Source organism: Lissotriton helveticus, chromosome 7 (assembly GCF_964261635.1).
Source record: "Lissotriton helveticus chromosome 7, aLisHel1.1, whole genome shotgun sequence".
Lineage (NCBI taxonomy): Eukaryota > Metazoa > Chordata > Amphibia > Caudata > Salamandridae > Lissotriton > Lissotriton helveticus.
This window is the reverse complement of record NC_136068.1, coordinates 144,411,424-144,435,476: the sequence shown is the minus strand read 5'-3', so window position 1 is coordinate 144,435,476 and position 24,053 is coordinate 144,411,424. Positions and strand designations below refer to the sequence as shown.

Here is a 24,053-nt window from a genome sequence, read left to right as displayed (position 1 = left end):
AGCTGACAAGATTGAATTGAAAAAAGCTAAAAAATCAGCTCTATACAAGTATGGCCCGGCGTATCTGAGGAAACGATTCTTGTTTTATGTCCCGGGCAGACTCTTACTCTCTTCAAACACATGCCCGGCCTCCATACCCAGAATCCGTTTGAAAAGAAAGGGGGCAGGTCTTTGTCCTATCTTGCAGCTAAGTCTTGGGACTCCCTTTCCCTGGAGCTCCACTGCCTTCAAAACCCTATTCAGTTCAGGAAAAAACTCAAAACCTTATTCAACTAAGCTTGTCCTCTTTCTGCCTCTACTGGTTTTTACTGTTTCACGTTTCTTTTTGGGCTCGCGCCGGGACACTCTTCTGACGAGCTGTGCGCGTTATAAATCACAAATAACATAACATAACAGTGTATCTGCCATCGATGGTTGTTTTGTGGTTGACAGTGTTGCTGTTAATGAAGTTGTCAGCTGACAAATTTGTCGTCAACAGTGCTCTTATCGTAGTCAATGCAGGTGGAATCTTAATCGATGGTGCTGTCACCAATTTAATTGATGGCGTACTTGTCATCTTTGGCATCGACTGAGTACCTGTCAATGGTATTATTTTCAATAAAGGCACTGCCATCATCAACCCGGACACTTTCTTCCTCTTCGACAATGGGCCACCTACTTTCTAGGGCTCAAAGACACAGATGATGTTCTGTGGTGTTTTTCTGACAGACATTTCCCACTCAGATTACTTAGGACTGACGAAAGGCTCTCTTGTCTAGTGGATTATTAAGGGCTTTTTAGGCTGTTGTTCAGGACTTTGTCCTTGAAGTACACTCTGAGTGTAAATATGCTCTTTTTGCGATTCTAACAGAGATTTAGAAAAGCTTTCTCATTCTTCTTCTATGCTCTGGGTGAAGCCAATACATGCATTACTTGTTTTTCAACAAGTTGCACAAAGGCTTTTCTTTGAAGCCTCAGACATGGGTTGATTGGCCTGTAGCTTAATAAATTGTTGAATCCTTTCAAAGATTTGAAGAAAAAACACTGAAATAGGCACTTATCTGACTGAATGATCAGATTCCAAAAGGGGCTCCCTTCTCATATGTCATGCAGTAGAAATCTGCATGACCTAAGTGAGGAAAGGTGAATGCTGACTGAGTTTCTGTTGTAGCCATGTTTAGGCTATTCTCTATATGTTGAACACTGTACTGCTCACTATGTCTACCATGCTACTTCCAGTTTGGTGACGGGGATGATGCAAGCATGAGAATCTATAAATGATTCATTCAACCATAGTTCTCCAACATTGGACGCCTGATGCACTTACCAGGTTGTTGGACTTGGCCCTTTTTGGCAGGTTCAACCCTAAACTTGTTGCCTTTCCTCTTATCTAGTATTGGTGGTTTTAGGCCTCTGGGCACTTTAGCACTGTGGTCCAGTGTAAAGTGCGCGCGCTCTCTATGTTACATTTGTAAGACTGGCCTGCACTCCCATAGGAATGCATTGGGGATTCCCTGATCATTGTGTGTCAGTGGTAATTCCTGTTATGATAGGAGCAGTGTGGTCAAGTCTGGTATGTATGAAATTGTGTGAATAAATGCTGCGCAATGGTGTGCACAGATTTATTGTGGTTATTTTAGAAATGCCACTTTTAGAAGTTGCCATTTCTGTGTGCTATGTGTCTGCCTTGTGAGTGACAGGAGCTGGGAGGTGTGTGTGGCCCCAGGAGGGGCAGGATGAGTCAGCGCTAGGCTGAAAGGGACACCTGGGCTGAAAGTAGTGGGAGGGGTAATCCCCTGACTCTGAATAGGATGGTGCCTGCCCTAGTGAATGCTGACTCCGCCCCCTGTGGTGTGTCTGATCACCTAGCCCCCACCTGATACAGGGGAAGAGGAGCTTGAAAAACAAAGTGCTCCAAATCCCCCTGAACCAGTTGCATCTGGTTCCCCCATGCCCTGCACCTTACACAAAGGAAATGTTGATATAAATATAGGGGCTGTGACCCCATGAAAATGTTCAGTTCTGGTGTGCTATTCCTGCTGGGGCGTGCTGCTGCTGGGGCACAGAGGGGGATGCCATGAGGGCTTGCCTCCCTGGGCCCTGCCTTGCCCCCTTGATCCCTAAAGGATTTGATGGGACCCATTTCTTCTTCTATAAGCAGCGCAGGACCTTCAGGACTTTTGGGCAGCCTTTTTGCGCACTGGGAGCATGTTCTTTTGATTTCCCCTACGGCGCTGGAGCTTCGCCGCCCTGGGCTGTGAAGCACTGCTGGGGGAATCCCCAGCGTAGGGATTCCCCCGTTATGCGTTCGATGCGGGTGCCCACTCGCACATACTTTTATTTAAATGGCAGGAGCCCATCCCGCTTCGAGCATTAGAAAATGTGGGTGCCCACCCCGCTTTATATTCTAAATAAAGAGGGAGCCTACCCCTCATTGTCCGCTTAGACATTGTCCGCTTATAATTGCAATTTAAATAGCGAGTGCCCATCCTGCTTCTTGCCTTATTTTAGAGCAGCTGCCCTCTCCGCGTTTGGCCGCTGTGATTCACTGCCGCGGCCCGATCGTTATTCCCGACCCGGAAGCCAGGCAGAGTCCGTCTGACTCCGGGCGGGTCCAAAGTAGGAAGCAGTCGGCCGGCCAATGGCAGCGCGGCCCACTGACGAGAGAGACGGGAGCCCACAGAGGAGCAAGAGGCTACGGAGCCTCCCGGGCCCCATCTGCTGCTGTCCATTCTGCCCCCACCTGCCAGAAGGGGAGGCAGGCCCGCGGAAGATCGCCAGTGACCTGAGGAGTTCCCCATCAGCCTAGGTGAGTGAGGGCTGGGCGGGATACATGGCCAGCACCTATTTTCCGTTGTTGGCATATGCCCCAGTGGGGTCCCGAGAGCTAGTGTTGCACGTGCCTTTTCCCGTGTTGGCCATTTTTTTTCACAGTTGCCCCGCTTGACAGTGGGCAACTGCAACCATGGGGGCAACAGTTTAAAAGCCCCAGTGAGGCCTAGAGGACACGGTCGTGCCAGGGCTCATTTATATTATTCACAGCTGCCCCACCTGCCAGAGGGCAGCTGCAACGTCTATGCATATTTCATCAAGAGGGCACAGTGAGTGCCCAGGCCCACGTTCAGATGGATAAGTTACTTACCTGTAATCCTAGTTCTCTTCCAGGGGTATCCTCATCAAAGTCATAAGCACTGAATATTCCCGCCCACGTGCGGGGACCCCGGAAATAATAAAAAATTATATATGTAAAAAACACATATAAACACTCCACATATATGTATACACATATATCATTTTTTCTCACACCAATGCAGCCCCAAAACAGAAGGCTAAACAATATAAATACCCATACATATACTGCAATTAGCAAGGAAACACAAAACACATTAGGTGAAATAGCCCTGAACTTTGTGTTTTAATGAGCACAAACACTCATAAATCCTGCAAATTACACATTGTTAGCCCACAGGCTGCATTGAAAAGCAATAGCATAGAAAATGAAAACATTTTCAACAAAAACTGGCACTGTGCCTTTAAGGCAGCCATGACCCCTGGCTTCCCATCATGCCTCAGGGGTGACAGTTAGGTCAGTTGTTCTTTGCATCACCCTGAAGTCAGGGCACCAACATAATATACAGAACAGATAAATCTCATTTACCTGGGGAGGCTGGTGAGTTGCTTATGACTTTGATGAGGATACCCCTGGAACAGAACTAGGATTACAGGTAAGTAACTTATCCTTCTCTTTAAGGGGATCCTCATCAATAGGCATAAGCACTGAATAGAATCGCAAGCCCAAGCACCACCAGCAGGTAAATGAGACATACATGACGCAACCGAAAAAAACATTCATAGCAGCTGAGAATTCAGCTGCCAAACAGATTCCGCAAGGAGGCCTGGCCTACTTGGGTATCTGCTCTAGTGTCAGAATCAAGACAGTAATGCCTGGTAAATGTATGGACGGACCTCCAGGTTGCCGCCTTACAGATCTCAGACATGGGCACATTATGGAGGAAAGCCGCAGTCGCCGCTTTACCCTTATTGGAATGTGCCTTGGGAGAAAAACCTAGAGTTTTCTGGCCCAATTAATAGGAAAGCTTGATACGCGAAACTATCCACTGTGAAATGTACCGTTTCGAAGCTGCGTAGCCTGTTCTGATCAAACCGTAGTTGACAAACAGTCGATCAGACTTGCGAACAGATTTGGACCTGTCTAGATAAAACTTTAAAACCCTTTTCAGGTCCAAAGAATGCAAAGCCCTCTCAGCTGGAGTAGAGGGATTAGGAAAGAAGGTGGGCAGAGAGATGGTCTGATTTACATGAAAATCTGACACCACTTTGGGTAGAAAAGACGGGTGTGTCCTCAATACCACTCTGTTTAAGTGAAATACAGTATAAGGTTCCTTGGAGCAGAGTGCCTGAATCTCGCTCACCCTACGAGCTGACGTGATTGCTACCAAAAATGCAGCTTTCCAGGAAATATGCTGCAAAGTGGCTTTATGAATGGGCTCACAAGGAGGACCCATTAATTTTGACAGAACCAGGTTCAGCTCCCAGAGAGGGGAAGGAGGACGCACTGGAGGGTATACTTTTTTCTACCCTTGCAGGAAATCCTTCACAGCTGGCAGTTGGAAAAAAGAAGGTTGTGCAGGTGAACGCCTATATGCTGGTATAGCCGCTAAATGCACTTTAATAAAATTAAACTTTAAACCTGCTTTTGCCTGAAACAACAGATAGGAAAGAACACCTTCTTCCTGACACTTAATAGGACTATGACCATTTTGCATGCACCACATATAAAAGCGCTTCCATTTACAGGCATAAGAATGTCTCGTGGAAGGCCGTCTCGCTTCCTTCAGGATGGACATGCAGTCTTGTGGCGATCCTAGATGGCCACATTGTATGATCTCAGGAGCCATGCTGTCAAGCTCAGTGACAGAAGGTTGGGTTGATGAATACTCCTGTCCATCTTGGATAATAGGTCCGGCCTGCATGGCAGTCTCTTGTGAGGAGCCACTGACAGATGAAGCAGGTCCGTGTACCACCATTGTCTCGGCCAGTCGGGGGCAATTAGAATCATTGTTGTGCACGAGTGTGTCAGCTTGCTCACCACCTTCGGGATCAGTGGAAGGGGTGGAAAGGCGTACACAAATTCCCCTGACCAGTCTATCAAAAGGGCATTTCCTCTTGATCCTGGACGGTAAAATCTCGTGGCGAAGTCTCGGCATTTGGCGTTTTCGTCATCCGCAAACAGATCTTAAGAAGGACGACCCCAAGACTGAAAGATGTTCTCGAGCACTTCGTAGTTTAGAACCCAGTCTTCTCTGTCCTCGAAATGCCGACTCAGAGCGTCCGCCCTCACATTCTGTTCTCCTGGGAGGTGGACTGCTGTGACTGACAATTTGCGAGCCAGACGCCAATGCCATATGCGCTGGGCTTCCAGAGATAGAGTTTGTGATCGAGTTCCTCCCTGCTTGTTTAAATAGTACATCGTGGTGGTATTGTCCGTCTGTACTAGTATTGATGTTTCCTGAATCGAGGGAAGGAACGCTTTGAGAGCCAGGTGGACTGCTCTCAATTCCAGCATGTTGATGTGATATGTACATTCCTTGGCTGACCACAAAAGTTGCACTTGTAGGTGACCCATGTGCGCCCCCCAGCCTTGCAGAGATGCATCGGTGATCAAGGTTTGTGCAGGAGGAGGTTGATGGAAAGGAATCCCCACCTGCATATTCTGTTTCTTTGTCCACCATGGAATGGAAGCTCGAGCTGTTTCTGAAAGAGAAATTCGATCGTTCCATCGAGCTGACTGTTGGTCCCATTGGTCCTCCAGATCCTGCTGAAGAGGACGCATTCGAAGTCTGGCATTCGGGACTAGAAAGATGCATGAAGCCATCGAACCTAGCAGGGAAGCAATCTTTCGCACTTTCTGAGTCTTGTGAAGGAGTACAATCTGACACTTGTGAGCTATAGAAAACGGTCTCTCCTCCGAAGGAAACACTTTTCCCTCTTCGAAGCCTAGCAGAGCTCATAGGAAGTGAATCTTTTGGGTGGGATGCGAGACTGACTTGCTGAAGTTGACCCGCAAACCTAGCCGGTGACATAGCTGGATGCAGGTTTGGAATTGCTGCTTTACAGAGTCTGGGGAAGGACCTTTTAGCAGCCAATCGTCCAGGTACGGGTACACGAAGACTACCTTGCGGCGTAGAGCGGCTGCTACTACTAGAAACACACTTCGTGAACACCCGGAGAGCCGACTTCAACCCGAAGGGTAGGACCTTGAATTGGTAGTGAGAGGTCCCCACCTGGAACCGCAGGAACTTTCTGTGTTTCTGGTGCACTGGGACATGAACGTAAGCATCTTGAAGGTCCATCGAACACATCCAATCTCCCTTCCTGAGATTCGGATATATTTGGTGAAGGGCCAACATGCGGAACTTTTCTTTTCTGATATGCAGGTTGAGTGTTCTTAAGTCCAGAATGGGTCTGAATTCTGCCTTCTGTCCCTTTTTTCTGACCAAGAAATAATGGGAGTACACTCCTTTCCCCCTTTGAGCAATTGGAACCCTCTCGATGGCTGATTTTTCGAGAAGCGTCGCCACTTCCTTTTTTAGAAGGACGAGTTGATGATTTAACGTTGGTCCTGGAGGGACGGGAGGAGGCAGGTGTTTGAAACGAAGGCAGTACCAACTCTGAAGTGTAGTCAACACCCACCGATCTTGAGTAATGCTTTTCCACTCTGACAGATGCAGCCCAACACTTCCCCCCACTGGAGTGGCTAACGGCGCTGGGGGAAGGTAGGACTCATTGTTTCGTCTGCGATTTATTGGCATTGTTGCCCTGGCGTTGATTTCCACCTCCTCCGGAATTGCGCTTTCCTCTGTATTGGGACTTTTGTTGACCTTGCTGGTCCTGACCCTTCTGCCATTGAGGGGTTTGAACACTCTGCTTGGCAGAGCCCTTGTTGTAGGAGCGGTACTTTTTGCAAAACTCTTTCTTCTTTTCAAGCCCTACGGCTTTAAGGGTGTCCAGCTCTGACTTCATGCGTTGCATTTCTTCGTCAGTACTTGCCCCAAACAGTGATGTTCCCGAAAAGGGCAGGTTCAAGATTCTAGCCGGAGCCTCAGGTTTAAGAGCTGTCAGGCGCAACCATGAAGACCTTCTCGCTGTTATCCCATGCGCATAGCCATGCGCTGCAAGGGTAGCCCCATCTGCCGCGCTCCTATGATCTGATTGGAGACCTGGCTGCCCTCCAAAAGAATCTCCTCAAAGTCCTTGCGGTCCTCTTGAGGGAGTTTTTCAACAAACCTTTGGAGAGAATCCCACAGGGATCTGTCGTACCTTCCTAAAAGAGCTTCCGCATTTGAGACCTTGAGAAAAGAGGCAGAAGTGTTGCAGACTCTTCTACCCCATGAATCTTGCACCTTATTGTCTTTATCCGGAGGTACTGTGGATGAGGATGCTACAGCACTGGATTTCTTCGCCGCCGCAATGATCACCGAATTTGGTGGTGGATCAGATTTGAGGAACTGCGGATCCTCTTCTGGCGATCGATATTATTTAAAAATCCGTGCAGGGGCTGCTTTTACCGTTGCTGGTGTAAGGGAGACCTCATTCACGGGATCCATAATTCCAGGCACCAAAGGAAGCAGAGGCTTGGGTGTCAATCTGTGATGCAGGGTTTCAAAAATCACAGAAGTCTTGACCTGAGGAGTAGTCACAGGTACTCCTAGTTTCAAAGCACCCCTGCCCAAAATGTCCTGAAAAGTGAAGATGTCATCTATAGGGGATATTCTCGAGGGAGGGCTGTCCGTCAGCGTCGGAGAATAATCCCTATGAGAACGTGTCGGGGATGAAGAAGAAGAAGATGAAGATCTGCGAGCCCGTCTCCTGCTGCATGACCTTGTTCGCCGCCTAGCAGAGCGCACTCTGGAGCGCGACCGCTCTCTTTGACGTGAAAGTGGCTTGTCTCGATAAGACTGCAATCTGGCTGCCGTCTCCTTATCAGAAGCCCAGTGCTGCAGAGGTCTATACCATCTCGGGGATAGTCTGATGGAAGCAGAGTGACATCCCTTACAGGAGAGCGTGCCGTAGGAGGCTGATCCGCTTGCTCCTGCTGTGAACGCGCAGGGGAATGTCTGGACCTCTCACCCTCAGAGGAGTAGATGACCACATCAGGAGACCCTCCATGGTAAGAAGACCTGGAGCCCGATGAGAATGAGGATCTTGAAGTAGACCTTGTGCGACTTCTTGCAGCACGCTCTCCTGAAGCCCTTTTTCTCTTAGTCGTAGGACTCCTGTGAACCGGGGAAAGCTCCACCTCCGCAGCTGAAGCCGATCTCGGAGACCTGTGCTCTGGTGCTGAGGCATGAGACTGATCCGATGGATGCGACTCCTGAGCAGTCCGCCCTGAAAGTCTGGTTGAGAGACCTGCTTCAACATCGACTCACGTTGCTGTGACAATGCCAAAGACTCCCTCGTCGTCGACAGCCGATGCCCAGGCAGTGACAGAGGCTGCAGTCTCTTGTGAGGAGGCGACGACGGAGGATCAATCGACGTCGAGCGTCGCTGGCCAGCTGCCGACAGAGGATGCCTCGACGCCGAACGCCGATGACTGGCGTCGGAGGATGCTTCAACGACGAAAATTGGTGATGATGCTTCGACGCCGGCTGTCTCGACGCTGAGCTCCTATGCTCCAGCGGAGACCTATCCCTCGACGCTGCTCTCACTGTAGACTGCAGCAGAGGTGTCTTGCCTTTCGACGCTGAAGTCTTCGTCGTCAAAGGTAGCATCGTCGTCTTCGCCGTCGTCGACGGTCTCTTCGACACCGATCCTGCCGCCGAAGGAGAACAAGTCGGGAGTTTTCTCGACGTCGAAAGCGACCTGCGTCTCTTCTGCTTCTTAGGATACCTACCTCTCTCAGAGAGACCATAAATGCGAATTCTCTCTCTCTCCTTGATGGTTCTGCTCGATAAAGACTTCCAGTGTTCGCAAGAACTTGGAGAATGCGAGTCAGGGAGGCAGAGGATACACACAGAATGTGTGTCAGTCTTGGCCTTCTTCCTCCTACAGGAGGGGCAGTTGTCAAAGAGAGAAGGCATTTTTGACAAAAAAATCCTTTTTTAAAGCTTAAAAAAGGTAGAACTCACACCCTAAGCCCAAAAGACGTCGAGTGAAAGTAAAAAATTGAAGAAATTCTCAATAGTTTTTGACAGAAAGTCAAAAGTTAAGGGAGCTGCTGAAACAGGGTCCTGACAGAAGGAGCCGGAAAGAACAACTGACCTAACTGTCACCCCTGAGGCATGATGGGAAGCCAGGGGTCATGGCTGCCTTAAAGGCACAGTGCCAGTTTTTGTTGAAAATGGTTTCATTTTCTATGCTATTGCTTTACAATGCAGCCTGTGGGCTAACAATGTGTGTTTATTAGCAATTTGCAGGATTTATGAGCGTTTGTGCTCATTAAAACACAAAGTTCAAAGGCTATTTGACCTAATGTGATTTTTGTTTCCTTGCTAATTGCAGTATATGTATGGGTATTTACATTGTTTAGCCTTCTGTTTTGGGACTGCATTGGTGTGAGAAAAATGATATATGTGTATACATATATGTGGAGCGTTTATATGTGTTTTTTGATATATAATTTTATATTATTTCCGGGGTCCCCGCACGTGGGCGGGAATATTCAGTGCTTATGACTATTGATGAGGATCCCCTGGAAGAGAATCACAGCTGTGCAGCACTTAGTGCCAGCTGCTACGTTTAGGCCATTCATTCTTTTTGGGCATTTTTGGTTAAGTTAGGAATGAGATGCACTCCTTTGCCCCAGCGCAATTGCACGCAAGGATTCTGCTGCCTTGGCAGCGCACCCTGACACTTTGGACATAGGGCATTTGAGCCCCTTTGAGAGGGCCAGTTGGCCAGGGGGACTGTTAGGTTTGTAGGGAGCCAGGCCCTAATTTGATTGATGTGGTGCTAGGAAATGTGGTTTATATAGTATGATTTACGTACCCTATTTTATGCCTCTAATATGGTTTTATGATTATGAGGTTATTTGACTACTGTGGTTTATGCTAGTGAGATTATTTCCTAATGTGAGTTATGCTTAGGGGGTTATGGTCTAATATGTTCAGGCCCGAGGTTGGTGCAGAATATATTTCACGCCTAAATGAGATACTGTGCATAATATGATTTATGTTACAGGATGATGCCGAGTACAGTATTTGCTAGCAATGACTGGTTGTGTTCTATGTTTATTCCATGTTCTACAGTTACTATTTTTACTAAGTGATGATTCTGACAGTGGTCCAAGTGGCCCTGTCATGTGTATATAATCCCCTGTAAATATTGCCCAGTGCCAGTTGTAGGAGAGTAGGGTCTGCTTCTTATGGTCACCCCCACTTTTTGCTTTTCTGGTTTTCGACTTAGATATGGCTGTGGGCCTGCTAATCAGACCCACAGCACAGATGCACTCTCTCTAAATTTACACCATGTACTCTAGGTACATCCACAATTGGGAATTGGTTCACCTTATCAGCCCCTGTACAAGTGTACCCTAGGTGCCCAGGGCATAGGTGTAACCAAGGCCTACCAGGGGCTGCAGCATGTGTTATGCCACCCCTGGCTGGCCACTCAAATAGACACAACTGGCTGATCACTCAGCTGGGGCAAGGTCGTGTAATCACCCCTTGCTTAGGTATAGTATTCCTATATCTACCCTTATATATAGACACCCAGTAACCTATAAGTCACTCCTATGGCAGGCCTTAGCAATCCTGGAGGCAGAGTGCTTGGTTATGTGTGAGATGGTGCTCTAGCATGAGCTGAGCCTGTCTGCAGCTTTCGGAACCATGTCCTTATAGCTGTTCTATGATATTGCCATACCATATACTCTTAAGTGCATTATGAACCTCGCGGTTAAATGCTAACTTTGGTTTGGCTTTATCCAAACATGTCATGTAAGGTGTCATACGCTTTGGAATACTACCCCCTCGCCAATTCTGGCGACGGGGGTAGCATTCCACCCTTCTAGAGGGAGAAGACATGTTGTTGCTGACTATCCCGGTTAAAGTTAACCAGAGCCCCAGCGTCACAAAATGGACGCTGTTGCCACCGACACAAGTCTGACCTCCTGCTGCTGGGAGTCCTTCCAGTCACAGAGGTTTGGACGATAGGTTTCCTGCCTGGAGGGGTGCGAGCACCACCCCAGACAGGACTTTGTGTATTGGGACAGGGAGGGCTGAATAGAATGAGACACTGCCTGGAGCACCCTAGGTGCTCCATGCATACCCCGGTTCAAACCGGTTGCTGGGGCACTCCAGCCCCAGCTCTGGCGCGAAACTGGACAAAGGAAAGGGGGTGTAACCACCCCCCTTCCTGGTCCCACCCATAGGAGGGGCCTAGAAAGTAATCCAGCCCCTTTTAGTTGTATAAAGGTGGGAGCTGAGTCCTGAGACTTTAGAATAATCCTGAATCCTGATTGCTCCTGATTTCTCCCCGATGTCGTCTGGTTCCTTCCTGGTTCCACCCGGTCACTGGCTAGTGAGCCAGACTCTGTCCCCTCTGCTTTCAGGTCCTCTTCATCCTCGATCCACCCTTGGATCCACCCAGACATCTTCCTCCTGGTCGCCTGCAGCATCTTTCTCCAGGTCTCCATAGGATCCAACGACGAAACCCGACACATCTTCACACCTATGCACCCGCCGTCCATGGGTGAGGTAACGCGAGTACTTCGGTGCTCCCAAGGGTATTGACTATCCAAGTGTCTAGGGGCCAGATGTAGGTAATTCTATTTTACCGATTCATAAATACCGAATTTTACCGATTTGGTATTTATGAATCTGTAAAATAGAAGGAGGGAGATTTAGGTAAAATCGGTAATTGAATTACCGATTCTGTAAAAATCGGTATTTACCGAATCGAATTAGAATTAGATTGGGTGGTAAAATACCGAATCTGAAAGGTCTTTGGGACTCAGAAGAGTCCCACCTACATCTGGAAGTTACCGAATCGGTAAAAATACCGATTCGGTATTTTACCGATTCGGTAAATTTACCGATTCGGTAAAATTGGCCCCCTACATGCCAATTCCTAAATACCGGTCGGTAACGGCCGAAATCGGCCGTTACCGACCGGTATTTGGGCTCCTACATCTGGCCCTATGTCTTAAGTTGTTTCCTCCTAGCTAAACCGGAAGTGTCCTAAATCCTTCTAAACCTAACTTCTAAGTTCCCATTGACTTTGCATTGACTCACGCGTGTGTGTGTAAAGACACTGCACGCGCCGCCTGTGGGCCTCCTACTCCTAAACTATTGTTCAGATAGTGTAGCCCCAGCGATTCCCTAGGCCCTAGGCCTTTCCTTTTCTCGTGACGTGGTACTTATACCACGTTCTTAATATATGGTTTGCTTCGCCCCTAGGGCCTAACCGTAAATTGTGCAACTTAACGTATTCTGACTAAGTATCTTTTTATGTGCTTTGGCCTCTGACCTCAAAAAGAGTTCAGAGTAGTGAGTTAGTAAATAAATACATATATATTTTATATATATCCTGTGTGGTGTTCTTTCATTTGATAATCAAGGGGTTACATACGGTAAAACAGCTGGCTTTACACGCCCTCAAGAGTCTTTTAGCCTAGGACTGTTCTGTCCACGCTACCACTAGGATAGCTGGTCTATAAGGTTGACTTACAACCAACACCATAAGGGTTGTTTGGACTGGTGCAAGGTGATCACTAGAATAGTGGTCATCATATACCAGGCCAACTTCTCACACCAGTTGGCACAGTGTATATTGTGTGATTACTATTCTAAATGTGTTTTATGATACTACAAAGGCTATTTTTGAAATAACATTGTGTGGAGTTCCTTTTCTGGTGTGCCTAGGATGTTGTTGCTGTGTGCGTGTTGCGCAAATGCTTTACACATTGCCTGCGGGATTGGCCTGATGGCTAGTGCCAAGCTACCAACGGGAGTGGTGGTCTCTGCCTGGCTTTGGCGCAAGCCTTAGCCAACCAGAGATCCTATTTCTAACACAGGTGCTACGCAAAATAATGATCGATCAGCTGATAAGAACATCACAGTAGAGGCTTAACTGGTATGACTGGTATCTCACATCCTAAAATACCTTATACATGCACTTTGTGGTGATATTCATGTGATATGCCACTGTGTATGCCAACATGTTTCAGCTGTAAATCCCTCATTACTGTCAGCACTTGCTAAGCATATATTTTTTATTTTACAGAGTTTTATCAGAGCGCTTTACATAGCACCAATTGCATTACATGAGAACACATTAATTTTTGTTAGGCACAGGGAGATTAAATGATTTGCCCAGAATCACAGGATGTTCAGCGTCATTGCCGAGACTCGAACCCAGTCCCCCAGATTCAAGGCCGACCGCCCTAGCTGTTAGGCAAAATCCTATTCAATATAATTCTGCAGTTGTGCACCTATTCAGGTAATTTATCTTGCATGTGCAGGGGATCGCGTTGAAGCAATCCAGGCCTTTGGGAGTTTCTTTTTGTTAACATCAACACTAAGGCCCTGATAACAAACCGGTTTATTCAACTTTAGATGCAAATTCGCGTCAGTACATCAAATGAGATTCAAAGTTGGTGAATTTGATAATGGGCCAATTGCACAACTGCTATTGGCATAAGTGCAAATTACATAGACAGTGGTATTTACTCATACATTTTTGGCAGGTGAAACTTGGCGAGAATCTTATTAATAAATAGAGCAATTTGCGTACCCTGAAACTGGGGGCCACAGTGTGCAAATCGGAACACTGCGCCTCTGGCCACTGCCTAGAGTGCACAAACTGGTATGTCATGCTATGTGTTAATAAGATCCTTGCAGGGCTTCAAATCCTATTTCAGGTGTAAACTGGAGTTTGGAAACAGCATTAGTTCCAAAGTGATATCAGGGCCTTAGTCTATGAATTTATCCATCTGGGTTTTCCCCTTTTGCCAACAATCCTAATTATGCATATTGTGTGTAAGCTTAAGGTCTACTTTACAGACAATCCTGAAATTTTGTCTGACCCCTCCATCAAATATGGCTGCACTATTGTACGATCCGAAACCAGGTATATATAGTCTGTTTTGACATGCTAGCACCTATTGCACTCGGGATGAAATCATTTTAAGCAGTGCTGATGCTGTTATGCACATTCTATAAATGTTATTACTTTGTACTAATTTAAATCTAACTTGCCCCTCTGGTATTTAGCCTGTTAGCACTTTTTGACGCTGAAGTATGTTTCTGACTGGGAAAATCCTCCATGGGTGTGTCAGAGGACAGACCTTACCCTTCATAATATAATGGATGTGATCTTGTGCTAGATGCTATGTTACACTCCAGTTGTGTTAGGAATGTGGTGGGTCATGTGGCCCATTGTCCAAACCCATGTGAGTATGTAAAACCTAAGATTAATCTCTGTAGGGTGCACTGAACAGGAGGGCTTTCTAACACGCTGCATAACACTTGCCAGGTGAGTAAAGTAGTACTTTCTAGGCCTTGTGGGACCTTGTACTGGATGGGGTATTACTCAATTTTCCTAGGAAATTGTTGGGTGCAGTGTTTGTTTTTAGTTGTTTTGATGGACTTATTTCAGCTAACTTAACAGACAGAGCTACTCAGACAATAGACAATTCTGTTCCTGAAACATGGTTATGAATGCATTGAAAAGGTGGGTCATGGTAGAATGACCGCTTACAGCGGTTGTGGTTTATTACAGACAAACTAAATTGCTAATCTAAACTACCCTGTGTCCCCAGTCCTCTTGTGTCCCAGGTGTTCTCTTTTATTCTCCACAGGTTAAATTCCTAAGATACACAGGGTTGATTTTGATTGCTTATCCCTCTTCTACAAGTGGTTCAATTAGTTCCATTAGTTCTGTACAGGATTGGGTTTGCTGGGCTAATGGTCCTTTGCCTGTTAATATATTTTTTTAAAAGTATATCATCTGGTGTGTTTCAATTAAAGGCATCAGGGTGCTGAAAAATGGGGGGAGCGAGATTTATGTAGTATTCACATGAAATACCTATGGTTGAGCTACCATGAATTGTAGGACAGTGCTATTATTCATGTACCAGGTAGATTTGGGGGTGATAAAATGAGCTTGTTATGTTTGTGAGCATTAAAACCTGTGTGTGATGATGGGGTTGTCAAAGGTCATTGTCTGTAACCTGCCTGTCGGTGGTGGTCAGAGTGGATTGCTTCTGTTTGGGTTGGGGAATTTAGGAATGGACTGGATGAGTATTTATAGAAGGGATTAGGAATTAGGATTTGCGCGCTTGTTACGTTAGCATGGCTTATTAGAAATTTAAACGCCATTTTACCTTTTGCTGCTTTAGCACACGGCACTGCATAGCTGTTTTTGTGAGTTAGCCTTTACAAAGGTCTACACATGAAAAAAGGTTTTGTTTTCGACATCTCTAGACTTACATCGTGCCCCTAGTCTGCAAAGTTAGTGCTGAAGCAGTCAAGGTTATCAAAACAAGGAACCTATTTTTCGGCATGTTCGAGTAACGCTTTCTAGACACAACAATTTGGCAGCTGTGAGCCAACTAAGATTCTGGCGCCCTTATTATTTCACACTCGCCATGATTTCACACACTTGGAAGATTTCCGTTTCCAGGGATGCAGACAGCCTATGCTGATCCAGATGTAATTTACTCTTACTGAGCAGAAAGGTAATGGGGTCCCGCAAGCAAGCCTAAGAGACCTTCTATAGCTTATAAACATAGTTCCTATATAGGGAGGGTGTTAAAAGTAGGCACTATAAGACCTGTTTTCACCATCATTGTAATATGATTTCTCCTTTTGTATTTTATGGAATTGTAACCATGCTGACCATATTATTTTTAATCATATGTCTGCTTATGTTGGCTAAGATACTGCACATGAGATCACGTCATTAAAATAAATATTTTAACCTTACCGTGTCTCTTCTTTACTCCTGTTGTGGACTGGTATGAGAGTATAACAAAAGAGTGTTCTCACTTCCCACCATTCCGGAGTTTGTACAGAGTCGCATGTTCTAGGTTGTCTAATTATTGGTTGCTTTGCTATAGAACGAAGAGCTAATGTGACACTGATGCTAGCTGGTTGGGGTTTTTCTAGGTACTGAGGTGAGTTTCTGGTACACCACAATTCACTGATGTCCTAGGTCTCTGTGCACAGTTCTATGTATGAGCAGGATCCTTGCAACTACACAGTGATACAGGATGGCTAGTCTTCATTGTAGTCCACTGTGAAAACTATGGAAAGTGTCAAGGGGCTAATGTCAGAGGGCCTTACTAGGGATATTATAACAGAGATACATAGAAATAACTTGGATTTTGCTGTACAATATAGTCCATATCATGTTTCCTTTCAATTACATTTACCTATATCTCACCGGTCAGCTGCGGACACAGTCTCTGACAAAAGACCTTGCCCCTTGGCTGCCACACGTCCAGTTGTGTTAACCAGATTACAGAGGGCTTGGCTGGTTCAGTGATTTTTGCAACTGCATTCTCTACTGGGTTGACTCCTGCCACAGGGGCTGTGACAAGTGGGTAGTAGGGAGATTCATTCAACTTGTTTTCAGGTTACAATGCAATCCTTTCTATCACATTGCAAGAGAATATGTCTTCCTCATGATGGAGAAAGGTGGGGACACTTTTTAGAAGGAGCAGATCCCAAGAGAGGTCACATAAAAAAGGGGCAGTGGCACAGAGATGGTACAGTCCTGGTAGGTCTATCAGAATGCCCTCCAAGCAAAGAGGGCGGGATTAACAGGTCTCAGTCTTGGAAGGATCTGAAATTGGTAAGTTCACACAAAGTGGCACAATATAAAGAGGACAGACAGAAAGGGGTTTGGATGAGTCATCCTGGGACCATGGGAATGAGATTGTGGGAGAGGATCAACAGAAGGATTCCAACTCTACTCCTTAAGTGATACTTAGAGACTACCGTGTGAGACAGAGAAGGTTTAAAACTGCCCCCAGCCAAAGCATACAGATCTATTTACAGAACTAAAGGATTTGTACTGGCTGTAAAAAGTTGTAAAATACACACTATACCCCCATATTACAATAAACAAAAATATTGAGAATTCAATTATATGCTGCTTCCTTGGGTGAAGGTCACCCATGAAAACTACAGTTTTTGTGTCATGTGGACACTTTGACAATAAAACCTATTTCCTCTTTCTTGAGGATGTTGGTTTCTGACTCGTGTTACGAATATCACATTACACCAGGTGTAAGAAATAGACTGTGGATTCTGTAAGTAGAGATGGACTTTGTACTGGTGGTGCACTTTCTGCACTTAAGACATGTAGTATTTCAAACCACGCAGGCCTTCCTTTTTTCTACATGGATCAAGGGCTTCTTCCATGCAGAAAAGATATAGATCAGTCTAGCAGGCTTGTTAGCACTGGTGACTATAAAGGGATAACAATGCTGCTTCAGCTGGAGTGACAAAGATTCTTAACTATTTACCCAGCCTAGAACAAGAAGTCAAAATGACAGGTCAGTTAATGGTTTCATATCTATCATTTTGGTTGGTCATGCGCCTGTAACAGAAGCCCATCATGGAGCACATTTAGTCTATGTGCTTTTGAAAGGAGTGACGCTTACCATAAAACACAATTCAAAGGTGGAAAACATGCATACATGCTAAAAACATAATAGAATTAATGTCTGTGAAATACTGCCAGTCACGATTCCTCTGGCTCAGGTCCCAAATTCATCCCATGCTTTTTAGGTCTCTTTACAGCTGTGCCTATAGAATATTCAACTAGTAAAGTGTGTGCTTCAATCACCAAATAACACATGCATTCTCTACAAATCACCGCTCTCGCCATTTGCCCTATAAGGAGGTGCTTGTCCCATTTCTTCCAAATTAACATACTTTCTCTACCCACCATGTCCCACTTCCTACTTTTCTCTCATTTCCTCCATTGTTCTCTGTTCTCACCCTGCCCAGCCTTAATCCTTAGAGGTCTGCTCTAGCTTCCCCTTCGCCTCCTTTGTCTAAGTGTACTTTTATGTATCTAGTGCCTCTGTTTCTTCCCCAACCCTCCCACTAGCGACATTTTAACTCCACTCCACTTCGCCAACTATACTCACACCAGGTTTCTAGTCTACTCTTCATCTTTACTCCTACAGACCCTGACCCCTATTATCTTCTTCCTCGCTTTCCCTCATTGGGATTTGAACATTCTGACATTACTCTCCGTCAGGGTGGCGGAGCAAATTACTCCGTCACCCTAACGGAGGTTCCAACCGTCTAATTTAGATATGACTGCCAAGCTAGCAGTCGTTTCTAAAGTGCTGGCAGGAAATGCAGTCACTGCAGTTCAGGCAAATGCTGTTGGTGCAGGGTTCTGTCAACATGACAGAGTCCTGCACCAAACTGTTCTCTTTTTTATTTTTAAAAAGAAAATCCTGAAGCTGGATGTTCTTTTTGAAAATTTAAAAGAAAATGCTCCCCTTGCAATGGGAGTGCTCTCCCATGGCTAGGCGAGCATTTAGCAGTTTTAACTGCCTCTTACCTCCAGGGTTTTCCTGGTGTGATGGGCACTAGAAACTGACCTCTAATTCCACCCATCAAAATTAGGTGGGTGGAATTAAAGATCTGCCTCTGACGACCCCTGCTCACAGGGCCATCAGAGGGGTTTAATCATGGAGGAGACGGAGTTGTCTCCAATCATGATTAAATCTAAAGTCCAGCTGGTCTTAAACTCAACAAGCGGAATTTTATCTTGGCAGTATAAATACTCCATCGCTGTTGCGGCAGAGTATACATACTGCCACGATATAATCGGTCCGTTATGTTGATATAGATGGAAAGATTGCTCAGTGAGTGAATTCATACTGAGATCTGCATGTCACAAGTTCCAATCCTGGCACGGCTGACATAGCATTCTATAATTCAGAGGTTGGTAAATTCAATTGTGTAATAGTTGTATCTGCTATTCACAGCACTTCAAAATGTTAGAAGTGCTTATAACGTGTTATATTAACCACTTGGCTGCTAAGGCTTTTCCCCTCCTGCGCTGACATTTATTGAATCCCATTATACATGACTGTAAATGTAAATGTATTGCGACTTATATAGCGCACGTATCACCCGAAGGCATCAAGGCGCTTGCCTTGGGAACCCGTACTGGCTTTTCCCTGTGAGATAACCCCTACTGGGTATCCCCAGGGTGAAAGCCAGGCATCCCGCAGCGGGTGGGCCACCGTAGTAGAGATTAAGCAACTATTGCCCAGAGTTGCAGCGTGGGACCCCATGATTAGAATAGGCACAGAGGCGAGAATTATCGAGTCCGTGGACATTTTGGGCTAGGGCCCTGCCGCGTCGGAAATTGAACCCTGGTCCCGGGCCAGACCTCTGCATCAGGGTCTGCCGCTCTAATCAGTGAGCCACACTCCTCCAGATGTCCTCAACAAAGAAAATGTTTGTGTCCTCCCCAGTGGCACTTGTAACTAAAGCTCCATTCTGTGATTTTGAAATGAACTATGTGCAGACAAACATTAAAAGTCTCAGATTTCTTTTTTTACAGATGAGAACATTTTATAAATGAGACTAATAACCAGCAACAGACCTGAAAACTCCCATGGTGCCACAGCATGTGACTCAATATTGGCTCTTTTCACATGTTCTCCTGGTGAAGAGTCGATATCACATAATAGGAGACATGAGCAGGACACCATTGTTCAAAATTAGTTTTCTACTCCTGGGTGGAGCGCTTTTCCAACATCCCCGGGACATCATTCGCAGGCCAGGAAGCTTTTTTTTTTTTTGAGGAGATAAAGGTCATGTGAGGGTAGAGTGGTTCTCTGACAGTGCTTGGCACAAAGCTCCGTCCCCTATCTATGGCTGATGAGTGTAACAGGCTCAGTGCCCTGCTTCCTCGCAACACCAGGCCCAATCCTAGCTCCCTCCTTTCACATGGAGAGATTTTTATGTCGAGCCTAGGCAACACGCATGCGCTGTATTCCAGACATGCTGTATCTAGTCTGTGTGCTTTACACATGCCCATCATTTGCTATTTGTTCTTATTTTCTGCCCCTCTGAAATCCTGCTTTTTAGTGGTTGCTTGAGTTTATTTGTCCCTCCCTTGTGCCTTTGATTCCCCTCCATGGCGACTGGCCCTTTTACATGTAGTCGTGCCCTCCAGTATATTTATGTTCGTATCGGCAGACTATTTTTGGGCGGGTTTCGCCTGGTGTTTTCAAAATGATTGTCATTTTCACGTAGATGGCAGCATTTTCTAAATAAACCACGTTCAGCACATTTTGGAGATAGGAAATTTTGGTTAGAAATAATATTTATATTTGTATTTATTTTTAGATTTTGTTTAGCGTATCTGTATGATACGACGAGTTCACCTTGTCATGAGCACAGCTCCAGTGTGCCTCATGACGAGTTCACCTTGTCATTAGCACTGAACAGGTTAAAAATAGATTATCAATATAAAAAAAGACCAAAAATAAATACTTTCTTTCATACAATGTAATGGTCTATGTGTTTTGTTTTGCTTCCATATTAGTTTAATTAGAAGACTTATTCTTGACATATCTCTCAATGAGGAGAATACATTGTGAAAACATGCTCCTTATATTTCCAATAAGTCCAAAGATATTTCAAAAGAATCAGCTGAGTATTCCAATAACATGAACTGTAAAATGTACTCACCTATGTCCTGATCAATGGAGGCTATAGCCAATAGGTTCAAATTGCTGAGGCATACCATGTCAATCACCCACATCTGCCGAGAGTGGCGTTTTTTGTTCTCGTCAAGCTGCATGGTACAGATGATAGTATTTATGATACATTTTTGTTCTTTTTTGTAATGGGTTGTAACACAAAACCTTCACAGTTTTATTTCAAAACGCCTCTTTAATAATACTGTTTTGAACCAGGTCAAAGTTTGAGCATTCAATCACATCTGGAGGGTTTTATGTTTTTTTAAATCTTTAATTAAAATTTTTTTCAACAAGTACATAAGGTGAAGTCAATCAACAAAGATGTAAAAATAAATTACATGTGTGGTACAGCAGGTTGCCAAACAAAACAAAAAAGGATATTACAATGAGCAAGAGACAAATGAAAGAGGAAATGTGGTAAGACATAACATATCTTGGAAAAGCAATAAGGAATATTTGGCGCCATACATTGATACAAAGGAGTGAAAAATATAACATATGGCAAAAGTGTAGTAGCAAGCCCCAGCCAGGCCTACTAGTGCAAGGGATTCGCCCTTCTCTGCTTAGAGTCCTTAGACCAATAGTAAGAAGTTGGCACAGAAACTGGAATAGAAAAGACAGAGTTTATTAAACCTCATGAGGTGGAACTACAATCACACAACACCCTTCGGTATAGTATGAGGTAGCACACTGACTGGAAGGAGCTTGGTCGTTTTATACCCACAGAGGGACTGAAATGAAGGCGGCACAAGGCACAGAGTGTTGGTTTCAAATACATATAAGGTCATACAGAGACTGTGCTAGCAACAAGTGGGAAGGGCTGACAGTAAGCTAATTCTGGTGGACACATCTTGACAGTTACAAGTTAGGAACAGCTGTAAGCTCTACTGGGCATGTGCAAAGCAAAGGAGGATAAACATATCTTGTCTCTAGGCAGATTTCAAGAGCAGTTAACAGGAAGGTAGGACAGAGCACATGGCATACAAAATGGCCGACAGAAATACAAAATGGATTCCGTAAACGGACAAGATAGTCTCTAAATATAGGATGTCTTCTGCTAATGCTTAATCTAATCACTGTTAATTTACAACAGACGGCCCTTTCAGCATTAGCTGAAGACATTTGTCTGTCTAGGGTAATCTAGATCTGCATCCTGTACATTGATGTTTATCATTTCAGCAACTTCACTATTCAGCATTTGTTTTTCTTTTGTAATACCTCTTTTCGCAGGTGTACAAGCAGTGATGCACATGGAGCAAATCATGGGATCACATTGTATACAAGTACAGCATGTAAATAGTATCACCAGCAGTATACATAGAATAGTCAGTAGCTTCCAGCCCCAAGTAACAAAGAGTGTCAAAATCCAGTTTGAAAATGTCCATGTACCAGTCTCTGGGTGAATGTCTGCAGCAATCTTATGTAGTTTAGAGATTGCATCATAAACTGAAGGCGAATGGTCAGGTATAAAGACGCAGCAGCTGCTTCCGATGATGCGGCATGCACCACCATGATCAGCCAAGATCACATCGAGCACCATCCGATTTTGGAGTGCTACAATTCTTGCAATTTGCAGTTCTTCTGTAATGTTCCCAAGTGCCATAGCTGTCTGATTGGTGACAGCTTCCACTACACGAGTCAATCGTCTGATCTGTCTACTATTTAATGCAGCACCCATGAACAAAAAAACAAAAACAAAATTGAAATCAACATATTGTTGCAGAGCGGTGTCTGTTTGATCAATCTCATCAGTACTTTTTGTCCGTTTATATCTATTCCTAGAAATATCATTATACAGTTTCAAGTCAAGATGATATGATGCAGGTGGTAAAAACACAGAGGGTAACAAAAATGATATGTAGCATACCCCTGACCATCCAACAGGTAATTGGTAATATCCTTTATTACCACACATCATGTACTGAGTTATGTATAGGCAATGTTGCAGATAATGAATCAACTGTAACCAATGACAACGCTAATGTCCCTCTGATTGCAAGTTTAGAAGTTTCAGTTTTGTCTAATCACATTGAAAGTACAGAGATTAGTAATGCTGACTCGCTTGTATTTAACAGTTGGAACATAGCTGGAATTAATTCCAAATTAGGTACTACATTTTGGGACAACTTCATCACATGTGGCTATGACATTATTTGTCTACAAGAGACATGGCATACAGGATTAATAGAAGTTGAAGGTTACAGCTCCTACAATGTGGCAGCAGTGGCTTCGAAAGCTGGTAGAGCTAAGGGAGGTTTACTGACTATGGTTTCAACTAACTTGACAGAATTTATTCCTGGGGAACACTCTATAGTCTGTCAGCATGCGTCTATATTGCGCCTAAAACATAGCCATGGCAGGGATTTAATAATTGTGAATTTTTACAATAACATTGTGGGCCCCAAACGTGATAGGATTGTCCCAGAAGTTGAACGTGCTATTGAAACTGCAATCTCTCTTTCTAAGAATAACTATATAGTTCTGTGGGCAGGTGATTTTAACATTCAAGCCTGCAGATACGCCCGGAAGGGGATATGTGGTCATCACGAGGATTATGTAGGGGGTGACAGTGTTTATGTTAACCATTTCCCGCACAGTAACTATGGCAGCGCATTGAATAATCTAATAGCCAAGTTTAATTTGGAACTGCTTGATTGTATAAAAAACAAAAATAATGAAATGTGTCCAACCTTTAGGGGGAGAGATGCCCATACTAATATAGATCACATTCTGGTGTCTAGTGGTTTAATTTTTACCAATGTTTGGGTAATAGAGCAGCCGGTGAGTGATCATAACAGCATCTCTATGGAACTAATGGGCTGGGGTCAAAAAAGTGTTGTGAGTAGTAAAGCTGTTCACGGGATTTCCGCTGAGAGACCAAATGGAACCAGAATTAAATGGATCAAAATTGACCCCAATAAATTAACAAAGGATATTATTTGTAAATGTACCAGAGAGGTCGATTATTGCCTTGCTCCTAATGTGATAGCGCATGATGTTCTCTCCAACTTTATGAAAATTACATGTACCGTTGAAAATTCCCTGTTAAAGAGAAACAGAAGGGATAAAAGAAACAAAACTGTATGGTTTGATAAAGGTTGTGCGGAGACTCTGAAAAGACAAAAAAATGTATTGAATGCTAGACCTAGAAATAAAGAAAGAGTCAGAGAAGAACGTAACAATTATAAATTGGCCCTGGCACTTAGGAAAAGGGAGCTACAGGACGAGGCCTGGAATACACTTGATATGGCCGCTGTAACTAAAAACCATAAACTTTTCTGGGAAACAATAAATGGCCCATTCTTAAAAAATGAAAATACCCCTGAGGTTAGTTCCCATGTCAGTTGTCTTGCATGGATTGTACATT

At 44.7% G+C, this 24,053-nt stretch overlaps 1 protein-coding gene across 7 annotated transcripts in view; it reads right to left on the bottom strand.

Annotated features, from left to right (window-relative positions):
* The window catches only part of EFCAB8 (EF-hand calcium binding domain 8), a 1,715,964-nt gene that overhangs the window by 1,282,216 nt on the left and 409,695 nt on the right, over positions 1 to 24,053 (bottom strand). For 6 of the 7 annotated variants that reach the window (XM_078651814.1, XM_078651812.1, XM_078651816.1 and 3 more), the window contains one exon: positions 20,676 to 20,781. The exons of the other annotated variant lie outside the window; for it this stretch is intronic. In XM_078651814.1, the coding sequence (XP_078507940.1) occupies positions 20,676 to 20,781 (106 nt within the window). The remainder of the gene's footprint in view (positions 1 to 20,675; positions 20,782 to 24,053) is intronic. 7 annotated transcript variants of the gene reach the window in all.